The sequence below is a fragment of the Chiloscyllium plagiosum genome, chromosome 24, assembly GCF_004010195.1.
Source record: "Chiloscyllium plagiosum isolate BGI_BamShark_2017 chromosome 24, ASM401019v2, whole genome shotgun sequence".
NCBI classification, from domain to species: Eukaryota; Metazoa; Chordata; class Chondrichthyes; order Orectolobiformes; family Hemiscylliidae; genus Chiloscyllium; species Chiloscyllium plagiosum.
Genome location: NC_057733.1, coordinates 44,008,574 through 44,022,435, shown reverse-complemented (window position 1 = coordinate 44,022,435; position 13,862 = coordinate 44,008,574). Strand labels below are relative to the sequence as shown.

Sequence of the window (13,862 nt, the reverse complement as noted above, 5' to 3'; positions counted from 1 at the left end):
GCCTGTCTCAGAGGGACATATTTATTCATCACTTGCAACAACTGTTTCTTAAACAGTCTCCACATGTCTATAGTGCCTTTACCATGGAACAATTGCTCCCAATCCATGCTTCCTAACTCATGTCTAATCGCATCATAGTTTCCTCTTCCCTAATTAAATATCCTCCCATTTTGCCTAATCGTCTCCTTCTCCATGGCTATGTAGAATGTGAGGCAGTTGTGGTCACTATTACCAAAATGCTCTCCCACCACAAGATCTAATACCTACCCCGGCTCGTTTCCGAGCACTAAGTCTAGAATGGCCTCTCCCCTCGTTGGCCTGCTAACGTACTGAGTTAGGAAACCCTCCTGAACACACCTTACAAAAACAGCTCCATTCAAATCTTCTGCTTGAAGGAGGTTCCAATCAATATTGGGAAAGTTAAAGTCACCCATTACAACAACCCTACTACGTCCACACTTTTCCAAAATCTGCTAACCTATTCTTTCTTCTATCTCCCTGCTGCTATTGGGGGGCCTGTAGTAAACCCCTAACGAGGTGACTGCTCCCTTGCTGTTCCTAATTTCCACCCATACTGACTCGGTAGGCAGATCTTCAACAATGGAAGCTTCTGTAGCTGTGACACCCTCTCTGATTATTAGTGCTACTCTTTTTTTTTTCCTCCTCCTCCCTATTCTTTTTAAATGCTCTAAACCCTGGAACATCCAGCAACCATTCCTGCCCCTGAGAAACCCATGTCTCTGTTATGGCCACAACATCATAGCACCAGGTACTGATCCATGCTCTAAGTTTGTCACTTTTATTCCTGATACTCCTTGCGTTAAAGCAAACACACTTTAACTGATACCTTGGTTCCTTGCCAGGAAATTCCTTCCCACTAGCTGGTCTACCTCTTGCTATTGCCTCATCTGCATCAACTCTCACCTCCTGTATACAGCTCCGGTTCCCACCCTCCGCCATACTAGTTAAACCTACTCGAGCAAACCTTCCACCCAGGACATTGGTCCCCTTCCAGTTCAGATGCAACCTGTCCTTTTTGTACAGGACCCACCTTCCCCAGAAGGCATCCCAATTATCTGCATATCTGAAAACACACCATTCTGCTTTATCACTGCTGGCCACAGAAATGTCTGTCTGTGCCTCTGACTAGAGAGTCCCTATTGCAATTGATCGCTTAGAACCTGATGCACCCCTCATTGCATTAGAGCCAGTCTCGATAGCAGAAACTTGGCTGTTCATGCTACAGTCCCCTGAGAATCCATCAACCCCCTACATTTTCTAAAACAGCATGCTTGTTCGAAATCTGGTTAGCCACAGAAGATTCCTGCACTACCTGCCTACCTCTGAGTTGACCCATGTATGTAGCTGTATCTGCATCTTTTTTCCTTCCTATAACTGCCTTCCCTCACACTGTCTTTCCTCTTGTAAATTCCTCATTACCTCTAACTGTCGCTCTAACTGATCCAGTTGTTCTGATTAGGATTCACAACCAATGGCATTTACTACAGATATAATCCTTAGTAACCCATAAACTCTCCCTAACCTCCCACGTCCGACAAGAAGAGCATTTGATTCTGCTAGGGGCCATTTTTGCTTCTTACAATCTGCAGACCCAGAAATTAGCAGTCTTATTCCTCTACAAAAACTGCTCCAGAGTAACTTAATACTTTATGACTTATGCTTCTTGATTAAACTTAAAAATATATCTCAAAACATAATCAAGAAAGCACCCACTCTACTGCAAACTTTCTGTAAGGCCTCACTTAAAACTGCGCACTTATCTGTTTCTGTGATGGGACCTCTCCCAAGCAGGTCCCTTCAAGATCCATTGTGAATTTTACCGTTTGTTAATTTTCCCAGATGCACGCTAATGTCCAGCGATACATGAATTTAACAGCAAAGGTAGTAACTGTGTGTGTGTGTGTCCGTGGTGCTGCCTTTATCTGTTCCCCTCCCTTTTAAAAGTGCTGTTGTTTTGGAGAAAAAAGTCAAAGCAAGGTGTGAACCCCTAATTACATTGCATGTATCGGAGTAAGAGGTCTATTGTTGACCATTTGTTCAATTTAAATTTTTTTTTTTTTTTTTTTTTGCACCAATCTCCAGTTGTCTGTTTAATGCCTGCACTGGTGCTGGTTTGTGAGTAGTTGCTAATAAGTTGACCTGCTGGTGCTGTTGTCCTCACAGGCTGCTGGACCTTCCTGTGGTTTATTGGCTTTTGTTTCCTCACCAATCAATGGGTGTCAACAACTATTACCCCAGCTGTAGGTGCGGATAGTGCACGGGCTGCCATCGCCTTTACCTTCTTCTCCATTTTCAGCTGGGTAAGTACGAGAGCTTGTTCTTACTGCGGTTTTCTTCATCTATGCCTTAGGGGCAACTTTTTCACACAGGGTGGCACATGTATGGTATGAGCTGCCAGAGGAAGTGGTGGAGGCTGGCACAATTAGAGCATTTAAAAGGCATCTGCATTGGTATATGAGTAAGAAGGGTTTAGAGGGATACGGGCCAAGTGCTGGCAGGTGGGACTAGATTAAGTTGGGATATCTTGTCAGTATGGACAAGTTGGACTGAAGGGAATGTTTCCACGCTACGTATGACTATTGAAATAGACATGTAGAGACTATTTTAACACAAATGTACCACACCCTTTGGGATTCTTTCCTCCTCCCCAGGATAAGGTTTGTATAAATATTTTTGCAGTTCTTCAGGGGAAGAGAAATGTGGAGATGGGTTCAACTAAGGCATTTGAAGACATTGGATGACTATTTGGTTAAAAAATAGTAATGTGCAAGGGTATGGGGAAGGAGCAGGCAAGTGATGCTGGGTAATGATGAGCCAGTGTAGGCATGATGGGTCAAATAGCCTCATTCTGAGTTGTAAAATTGCTGTCATTCTGAAGATGATGCAATCAGAATGGGGCTGCTAAAATGTTTAGTTGGATTTTTCAATAGAGAAATAAAACAATTGAATTAAGATAGTCTGTGTTCATTATAATTGTTTGTGGTGTTTTCTTGAAATTGAATGCACACCACTCGTGAGTAGCACGGTGGCACAGTGGTTAGCACTGATGTCTCAGTGCCAGAGATCCAGGTTCAATTCCCATCTCGGGCAACTGTCTGTGTGGAGTTTGCACATTCTCCCCGTGACTGCGTGGGTTTCCTCTGGGTGTCCGGTTTCCTCCCATGGTCCAAAAATATGCAGGTTAGGTGAATTGGCCATGCTAAATTGCCCGTAGTGTGGTTGGGTGAAGGGGTAAATGTAGGGGATTGGGTCTGGGTGGGTTGCTTTTCGGAGGGTTGGTGTGGACTTGTTGGGCCGAAGGGCCTGTTTCCTGTAATCTAACACCACTCGGATATTGATATTTTACCAGCTTCCTAAAAGCTAAAAAGGAAACAATTATTTAATTAGGCAGACTTTTCAATTCATCAGTTGCTCATTCAGTGCATCAGGTTAAATAATTACTGCTCGTCCTTTTAAATAATTTTTTTTAAGAGTCTGTTAGAAAAATAATCCATGTTAGGCAAAGTGAGTTTATCTCTGGGGATCAAGCTACTTCCCAAGTCAACTGCTTTGTATTGATTTACAGTAACAGTCTGAATTGCTTGAATACTTCCTGATGCTGCTAATTGAGGTCAAGAGACCCATGTTTGTGTGTGGGTTGGATCGTTAAATGCCTGTGAACTGAAACAATTAGTTTCATCAAACACCAATCCATAAGTTAAACTGTCACATCTACTATGTTGATTCCTTCTCAATCTAAGTTAAGGGTGGCAGCAATACTAAAATTGGCTTAAAGACCAGAAAATTGCCATTTATTTAAGTAGAGAAGAGTTCTGATCAACCTCTCACTACTTTTTGAGAAGCTAAAGAGTAGATCAGGAAAATAAAGAATTGCCTTATTTAATTACACAATTGCTTCAAAAAGTTCCTCTTATGCTCTTCAAGGGTCTTGTAAGGTATCCAGGTGGTAGACTAATGAGTAAAGTTAGATCACATGGGGTTCAGTTTGCCAATTGGATACAAAATTCTCTTAATGGTAAGAGACAGGGTGGTAGTGGACACTTGTCTTTCAGACTGGAGGCCAGGATATTGTTGGGAATGGAAGGTTTGAATTATAAAACAGGAGGTTTTTTTTTCGTTAGAGCATAGGAGGTTGATAGGTGACTTTTTATAGAGGTTCAGAAAATTCATGAAGTATAGATAAGGTGAATAACCAGGCTCTTTTCCATAGGATTGGAAAGTTCAAAACCAGGGGTTATACGTTTAAAGTGAGAGGTGAAAGTTTTTAAAAAGATTACAAAGGACAGCACTTTTCCACCACTTCCTCTGGCAGTTCGTTCCACACATGAACTGTGTAAACAGGTACAGTTAAACGTTTAGACATCTGGATAAGTACATGAATATGAAAGGTTTGGAGGGATTTGGGCCGAGCATAGGCAGGTGGAACTAGTTTAGTTTTTAGGAACATGGTTGGTGGAGACAGGTTAGACCAAAGGGTCTGTTTCTATTCTGTATGACTCTGTGCATGAAATAGCAACTCCTCAAAATCTTGGCCTAATCTTGTGATTTGTCTCTTTGTACCCCACCTCACCACAAAATTCATAATCAATGGCCATAGTTTCATACAAAATCTAAAGGTGCTTACAGGTGTAACATGACAGGCAGGTTGTCTGATCTCCAGTGATTGCAAGTGGCTATCACGTTCACTTCAGTAATAGAAGGTATAAGCTTTTACCTGTATTTGGGGTGGACCAATTGTTAAAGTGGCCTAAAATTGTTATCCCTGTTAAAGTTCTTCGAAACTTCAGAGTTTCTTGCATTTAAGTGTATGCCCCCTAGTTCTGGATTCCCCAACCGCAGGGGAAAGACTTTGTCCATGTCCCTCATAATTTTGTAAACCCCTCGGCCTCCGACACTCCAGGGAAAACAGCCCCAGCCTGTTCAGCCTCTTCCTATAGCTCAGATCCTTCAACCCTGACAACATCCTTGTAAATCTTTTCTGAACCCTTTCAAGTTTCACAACATCTTTCCGATAGGAAGGAGACCAAAATTGCACACAATATTCCAGCAGGTTAGAGATACCTTCTTCTTTCAGCTTGTTTTGTTTCTGCAGTCAGAAATCTGTACTGTTTGAAAAAGCTCTTGAAATATAAGCTGACAATTAGTTGATGGAGTTTGATAGCTGGTATTCCATATTTTATACTACAAGCATCTGACAGTCCTGTGTAGCACTTTCTCACCATTGATATCTCTAAGTGATGCTTAGGTTGAAAAATGTTAATTGCTCTCAAGTATTGACATCGAAACATTAGCAATTATTATGTAATAAATGTTCCCATTTAATATGGGAATGAGAACAGAGATAATGATTATTTAGGGTGGAATCTCCACACTTGGAGAGAATGCTATCACTTTTTTTTTTCCTTTCCAAGTCTCTTTCCACTTTTTTTGGATTGGGAGTGGTTACCATCATTTTGTTGTCACTAAGTCAAAATCCTAGAAACTCCTCTGTACCAGTCTTGTGGCTGTACATGGACCACGACATGGATGTGGTGTTTCAAGAAGACTGCTCTTTTCTGGCTTCGAGAGGGCAATTGGAAATGGACATAAAATGCTGGTTTTTGCCAGTGACCGTCATTGCAAGAATTTTTAAAATATAAATGTCATTAACTAGCTTTATTACATAACCAAGAATAGAAGGGCACCTGGACTGGTACACCAGCTGTTCTGTTTTGTGCAGGATAGTGAAAATTAAGTGTGTGCAATCCTGGGTGTGACTTATATACAGGAAATGTGACTCACACTTCATTGAATTTCCTATGCCACACATCCAGGCTCAGCTATAAATCTTGATGTGTCATACAATGTAGGGTTGATATAGTTCCTGATCTTAACTCTTGACATTACCTTCTGTTTAGGGATTGCTATCTTGTTTTGCCTACAAGAGGTATCGCATGGGTGTAGAGGACTTCAATGAGAAGTATGTGGATCCATCAAACGATTACCCTCCGTATCCCAATGTTACTGACAACTACCAGCAGCCGCCATTTGGTAATACTGCCCGGTCGGAATCTGAGGATTACAAGCCACCTACATACTAAACCAAAGTGAGCAGTTCTGCCTGCAGCTCCTGGAGTGTGAGGCAAACTGAACCATACAATGGCAAGCAGGAAGAGACATTTGCTGTTACAATAATAGTCTTTGTTTTCAATCTCGCTTTACCCTGTCACCTCTCTTCTTTTCCCAGCTATAATGCCCTGGCTCCTTGATAGGAAACCTGGTAGCATACCTTCTATGACACCACTGGCCACCAGAAGTCTGTGTGTGTTGCAACCTCACTGGGTCGCTTTCACTTCCTCACTATGAAGCGATGGTAAGTCTCTGCTTGGCATCTGTAAGCAGCAGTGCACTCCTGAAAGGGAGAGTGTCGTAAAGAGCGACCTTTGACGCCACCCCACTTCCCTCCCAGCTCTTTCCTTTCCACTTCTTCTCAAAGTTAACCTTTCAATTTGAGATCCTGTTCATCCAAACACCAAGCTGTTGCAAGTTTCAGTTTCCAGTGTCACTCTTTCAACCTCACTGTTTAAATGTTATCATTTGTGATAATATCATACGCTAAAATGATCTTTTAAATGTATTCCGAACCATTTTTACAGCTATTAACTAGGTAACCATTCTTGGTTTTTAATTGATTGCAGGACATTTTCTTCACGTAATTTACAAGCACCTATCAGTTTGTTCCTATATATGTTGTAAAACCTAACCTTTCACTGTTGGGACTCTGATACTCCTTCCCATATGCATAGTACATTTCCTCATTGATTGCGTTGGTTTGGGAACTCGCTGGTCAGAACCCTGCCTCTAATTTTGGCAAAGGCATCATCAGCAAAAGCTGTTTGTAGAAAATCACCTTGTTCCTGTGCTGCCTGAGCCCCCAGGAGAACCACAGCTTGATATAGTCCCGTTTGCTTGAAACCATTTTAATTCTATCTCTACTTCAATATGTCTCTAGCACTGTCCATTAGATCCTCCTCTGAAGCCCTACCCAAAAACCTTTCCTGAACAATGTGTTTTTGTTAGTAAAGTGCACCAGGTCACCATGCACTGACAATTTAAAGGTTGCATCGGAGTGGTTTGAGCCACAGTGCCAGGCAAACACGAGAGCTGCCCACAATTGCTGAACGTGACTTGCATTGTAAAAGGGGAGGTTGGCAGCAGCAGAATAGACAGAAAGTAAAGAGGGCACACATGAAGTAAATAGTGGGTGTGAGCTCAAGATAAAACCTTTTTAGTACAACATTAAATATCCCAATCACAGAATAGCATCAGAAAATATCACCATTCAGCTGAAGGGAATTATTTCAGTTTGAAGCATTACAGGGTGATGAAAAATGTATTTGAGTAAGTGCAGGCCTGTGAAAATTAATGGATGATTTATGGCACGAGTACAAGATGAACAAGTGAATTGTGTATAAACTGTGCTCCAATTTTAACTAGTTGAGAATGACAAAAGTTGAGTTATGATGACAAGATTGGAAGTTAGATTTATGATAACCTGAATGCAAAGATTTAAGTGAAATACTGTCTCTGGTGAAGTGAATTTAAATCTGTTCATCAACCGCATATAAATTTCATTGCTGTTCTAAGGGAAGGATTTCAATGTATTAAACTCCCACCTCCCACTGTATCTGTTCTGAGTAGAAACATTTATGCAGATTCTTAACTGAGTCTGACACTCTTGAAGTTCAGCATTAGATTTTTGAACTTGTGGAGATTTCAGATGTTTGCAGCCAGCGATTGGTTAGGAAGTATTTTGTACCTTTTTACATTTACTATGGTCCATATGCTCATCACCCAGTGTTTTTCCACAACTTTAAAAAGACCGATTCTGATCATTTCATTGCTTTTAGCCAAGACCCTAGAATAAATTTTTCCATTGGCTTTTCCTGATTGGCGTAGGTAACTTTTGATGGAACCCCTACAGATATAGTGAACAACATCTTCCTTGTATATCACAGGGTTGCAACAGTGTTTGGGAGAAACTGCCCATTCCAGGCATGTTTTGTCACTCAATAACACAGTCCCTGCACTTTGAGCTTGTAAAAAGACTCCATTTCATGTCTGCATTGAATCCATAAATATCCAGCAAAATCAGTTGGATACAGTTTGAAGCCTTTGTGACCTTTTTGAATGATTGCTCTATTTAATTGCAAGTGGCTGTAGGACATGTTTTAAGGTAATGAGGTAGAAGTTGGACCAATCAATTGAATCACGTCATTGATTGATAAACTTGTGCGTTTCTGGTAAAATAAATCTAATAGAATAGTTAAATATCAATATAATGCCAATTTATAATGTTTATAGGATATGAAGCATACTATTGTGCTTTACATCCCTGTGCTCCCTTAGGAGATTATTCCTCAGGAATTGGTCTCCCATTTATTCTGATAAGCTACACATCCCTGAGACAGACACTAGGCTGAGCCAAACTTGAACTAGTCTTTATGCAAACTGTTCAATACTTGTTCTCTTTTTGCAGGGAGGTTTGAACAGCTTGTCATCCACTGTTTGTGGTTCAGTTTGTCACCTGCAATAGTAACCTTAAAGCATTCCTGGAACAAGGGAGCTCGCCAAATGCTGGGTGTGAACTAATTGATCCCACACTGATCTTTTCTGGTTACATTGTTTGTAGCAGGTTTTTTATTTCATATTAGGGTGTATAAATGAATATAACCTGTGCATTTGAAATTACATACTGCAAGGAATTTACTTGAAATTTGTCTGGATTTCTTCATTTCAGACATGGTGATATGTTTATAAACATCTAAATTAGGCCAGACTCAGACTATAGAAATACTGTTTACAGATGTTACATAGAACCTAAAACTGAGTAAGTAATCCAAGCTGCGCGCACAGTTCAGATTAAAATAACCCAGGAGAGTGAACTGTTGTGATTTAAAAACAGGGACAAGCTGATGACATTGAACATCTGCTTTGGGTGGTTAAATTACATAAGTGTCAATGGTTGTATTCAATCACTAAGTCAGAGTTACAGGATTGGAGATGGGACAAGACGTTCTGGGCATGTCTGTTATTGTGAAGGCATTAAATCATGGCATCATACTGTTCAGGGAAGATTTCTAAGATCAGATGGCATTTTTAAATATTTTTTTTGAAGTGTTCCTCCTGGTGTTGTGGCCAATTTGATTTTACTCTACAACTGATCACTAAAACAGAAAATTATGGTTTTGGGAGTTTTTGCAATGCTTGTATTGACTTGATGAAAGGCACTAAAAATACTTATTGTAATTCATCTGATTTGATACAAGTCTCAAATCAGACATTTTGGGAGTATGAGGTGCCAGAGGGGAGAGATCCATTGTTCTTGTGACAGGTGAAACCGCTCCGGTGCATTGTGTGGTATACAGTCATGATCTTGAGATTTTCATTTGCATTAGGAGCAAAGCTTATTTATTTGTGACTATTTCCACTAGGTTAGAATGTCTGTCTGTAATCTCCTCCACCCCAATAGTTTGGATCCAGGTTTTTTTGTTGCAATCAGTTTGAATATTTAAAAAAGATGCTTTCCAATTGCCTTAATGCATTCTGAATAAAAGCAAAGATCTTCAGATGCTGGAAATCTGAAATTAAAAACAGTGCTGGAGAAACTCAGCTGGTCTGCCATCCTCTGAAAAGAGAGAGTTAAAGTTCTGAGTTCAGTGTGATTTTTTTTTTTTTTTTGAGGTGTTCTGAAGACTTGTATCGGACTCTAAATGTTTAGTTTCTCTGTCCAGAGATTCTACCACTCCTGCTGAGTTTCACCAGCATTTTTTGTTTTAATTAATGTTCGTTGGGCTGACTGGACAATATATATTCATCAATGAAAAGAACAAATTTAGCAACTTTCAGAATTGAATCATCTTGTTCCAAAGCTGGACTTCTGCATTTTTTTTAAATAAAAAAGGCAGGAAATGCACAGCACAGTCAGAATCTGAGCAGCTGCCTAACGGGCTCATGGTGTGGATGAAAGTCTCCTGAATCAGCGTGGTTAACATTTCGCTTTCCTGCTATGCTCCTGTATTATTTTTAAAATCTCTACTTGGAGCTTTCTATATTTTGTGCAAAGATGCTTTTCCAAAAGCATTAGACCAATGGTAGGAACTTTGGGGAGGAAAAGTGTCTGGAGCGCACACGTCCCTAACCGAATTATAGCTGTAATAAACTCTTCAGGGCTGTCCCTTCAGTGCTGAGGAGTTGGAAGAAGTTATTTAACTCTGTATTAAAATTAAGATCTACATCATTTCTGGAATCCACAAATAAATTGTTGCTTAAGTTAGATTTGTTTTCTTTTATATTCTGTAATTTGTCTAATAACCAAAATCACTCTTTTATTTGGTAAAAGGAATCCTTTGTATTCTTTATAAACTACTGAAATAGGTTTTTTTTTAAAAAGATAGATTAATATGATGTAGCTTTTGGTTCATTGTGGCTTCTATTGATTTGAATGTTAAATTTAAAAACTTGGCAAAAATTGCACTGAGAGAGTGTTGCATATTAACTGGCAATTTGGTGCAAGATGTCTGCAGGACAGGTGGAGCTGTGCAGATTTTTGGCATTATTTCAGCATTCAAGTTGAGGTACTGTCTGGATTGGACATGTCTGTTGTCAGGTGCAAGTAGAAACCACCCCCTCCACTGTGTGGTACTGTGACCAGTTTGGCACTAGGAACATATCACGCCAAATCACAGCAGCACAGCATGTGCTCCTATTGTACTGTGGTGTGCAGAGCTGTAGCACAGTATGTAAGCTGGTGCCAGTTGTCAGTTTTTAATCTATTAATTTTCACCTGAATCCACTGTGTAAAGACTCCAACTGCACCAAGCTCGAATGAACACTTTGCTTTAATATTGATGCACTGCTCAGTTAAAGAATGGTTGAACAGCAACTTAAGATCTGCACTAGGAGATAGCTTTTATTGAAATGGGAATTTTCCAGGTTAATTCTCAAATTCATAAAATTAGGGATCTTCTTTTAAGGTATTAGCAATATGCTTGGTCTATATTCATTTGGTACAGATGCCTTTTTGTACCAGACTTGTTAATTACAATTGAAAAGTGCCAAATGATGGAAAGTCTATTTCACACAGTTTCTGGGTAAGTGTTCTGACTTGTTCCCACCCTCTTTTTTTTTTTGTTTTGAGGGCTATGTGTTTTTCTTATGACAAGCCTGAGTTCCTAATTCTGATCACTATCCACTGATTTCCCCACCTAGTTACTGATAAAGCCCACTTTGGGAAAAATATGGTTTAGCTGTGATGTCCTTAGAATATTGAAACCTATGGATTGATACATAACAGGAGTTAGTGCCTTCAGAAGAAAAAAATATTTTTCCTTCACTTTGCCAAGATGGAAGATTATTGCTTTTTAATTGTTGAGGTAATAGGGATAGCAATTGGTTGGGTATTTGAAGAATGAGCTTTTATTTTAAAATCATGTGGACTGTACATTCAACAACCAAAGATTTTATTTTGTACTGCGAAAGCAAAAGAAACTGCTGTGAACCTTTGAACATTTTATACCTGGTTCTCCTGCTGTGGCTTCAAATGCCTTTTGTCATTAATATTGATTTGTATTGGAGCTTACATAGGCATTTTTCACTGGACTGAAGCTTTCAAATAAAGTTATTGATTATAATGCTCAATCCACTGTACAAATAAACACTTTTTTCAAAAGTAGTGACTGGTGTCGGCTGACATTTTGTTACAGAAGAGTCTAATAATCTTGTCTTTAGATAAGATCAAGTATCTGTAGTTATGCAGAAAATACTTTAAACTTTGAATGTAGGATGTTCAATTCACTGATCGCTTCAGAGTATCCTACACTACAGATAAAGACTGCAGTAGGACTCCCTGACAGGAAGGAACAGTGATGTATTTCCAAGTCAGGTTGGTTGAATGAGGAGAACTTGCAACTGGTGGTTTCTTTTCCTTCACCTGTTGCCCTTCCATGTGGTATAGGTCATTTAATCTGAAAAGCAAATGTAAGGGATCTTGGTGCCTTGCTAGACCACAAGGCAGAAGCTGTTTTTTTTTTGGATCAGGGAGTGGTAGATGATCACAGTTGATCATTCAACTCCTCCCTGTTTCCACTTGCTCCCTATACTGTATAACCTAGACTTCTCCTTGGAGAAGTCAGAGTTAATGCTTTGGGTTCCGTGACCCATCTTCATTTCTTTTAATTGCTTTCTATGGCAAGCCAAGACAAAGTTCTGTAAGCTTTCAAGTAGGCTGAGAAGTCATGATGCTGAACCTTGGTCACAAAATTTGATTTGAGGAGACTGGAAAACTTGGCTATGGTTTGAAACAGTTGCTTCCATAGTCAAATTAAATACTATCTCTGGTAACAACCATCCTCTAAAAGCCAGGATCAACAAAATTTTAAACATAGACTGCAGTTTCTGTTTAAATTGCAAACTATGTACATGGCAAGTATAATGAAAGTAGATCATGTGAATTGATTCAGTAGTTCACTCTCCTATAGAGAGATCAGCCTCTGTCAGGACTGTTCTCCTTGCTAAGAAGTTGAGCACCTCCCCTCAGACCTGCTGTCCCCAGCTCACAGCAGAACACAACTGGAGTTCCACATTTCAAAACAGCAATGCATGCAAAATTACCTCCACTCTTCTTTGGTGTGGACTGTAATGTTATCATAAAATGAGATAACATCAGCAACTAATTGCTTACTCCTTGGTATCTGGATCTAGCCTCTATCACCCTAAATCTACATCACCCAACTCAGCAACTTTTGTATCTTTGTATGTGCTTTCCACTTGTATTCAATCTGATTAGAAGTTATGATTTCAATTGTAAATTGTCTTCATTTCTTCTGAGATCCGTTTCTATTTTCTGTTTCTCTAATCAGTTATGGGAATGTTGAAAAGAAACATTTTGTAGAATAGCTTCAGGCAGGACCAACAGACAATATTCACTTTGGTTTCCATTTATTTTACAATATTTAAAATAAACCAATGTAACTAGATGACAGCCCTTGGATTTAAAATGAATTGATGTATTTGAGCACTCTGATCACCAAAATATCACCATCCATTCTAATGGCAGTGAAGATTGATCAATAGTTGTATGGCAGTTGAGATTGATCAAATGATTTTAAATTAATGGGGGTTTTTGTTTAAGTTAGTTCCAGTATCAATTACTCAGTTTAAAAATAAATAGTGACTAATAATAAACAAGGTTCATTTTTCCATCCCCCTCTGTTCTATTCCAGTGTTAATGATAACAGTATCCACCTTTAGCTAGCTGCAAAGTTAATTATTTGCAACAAAATGAGTTGTCACAGTAGCCTGCATTGAAATACCAATTAAAGAACACATCAGGGACTGACAAATTTTCTGTTACTGTTTCAGAGCCAGTAATTGAGGATTGTGGGTATTGAACTATGCTGAAAAGCTCCTGTGTGGTCCTTTGATTAAGACATAGCACTCAATTAGAAAAAGCTATTTAAAAATGTATGCTGATATTTATTTTTTAAAATAATGAAGTACATTAGGTACTACATCTTTGGGAGGGGATAGAGGTGGATGTATTTTCATGGATTCGGTTCACTTTTGTGATTGCTAGAAGGCATGTTTGTATTGGACAGGAGATGAAAGGTTAATTCAGTTTGGTTGTTGGCTCGTATGAAAAATATGCAAGGTTCGAGAGTACTGAACCAGTCCCGCTGCCACAGTCAAAATGCAACAGAAGTTCCAACAGGGCTTTTTGCATCATTTGAAATAGTGCAGCTAATTTCAATTTGCAAATGAGAGAAAACTGACTGTTAGCAGACCCAACAGCATTACGAAAA

General features: G+C 39.4%; 1 protein-coding gene across 1 annotated transcript in view; it reads left to right on the top strand.

Moving 5' to 3' along the window:
* The window catches only part of syngr2b (synaptogyrin 2b), a 28,769-nt gene extending 17,035 nt beyond the window's left edge, over nucleotides 1-11,734 (top strand). The window contains exons 4-5 of the mRNA XM_043714936.1: nucleotides 2,185-2,321; nucleotides 5,919-11,734. Coding sequence (XP_043570871.1) covers nucleotides 2,185-2,321; nucleotides 5,919-6,101 — 320 coding nt within the window. The 3' untranslated portion in view covers nucleotides 6,102-11,734. The remainder of the gene's footprint in view (nucleotides 1-2,184; nucleotides 2,322-5,918) is intronic.
* The last annotated feature ends 2,128 nt before the right edge of the window (nucleotides 11,735-13,862 follow it).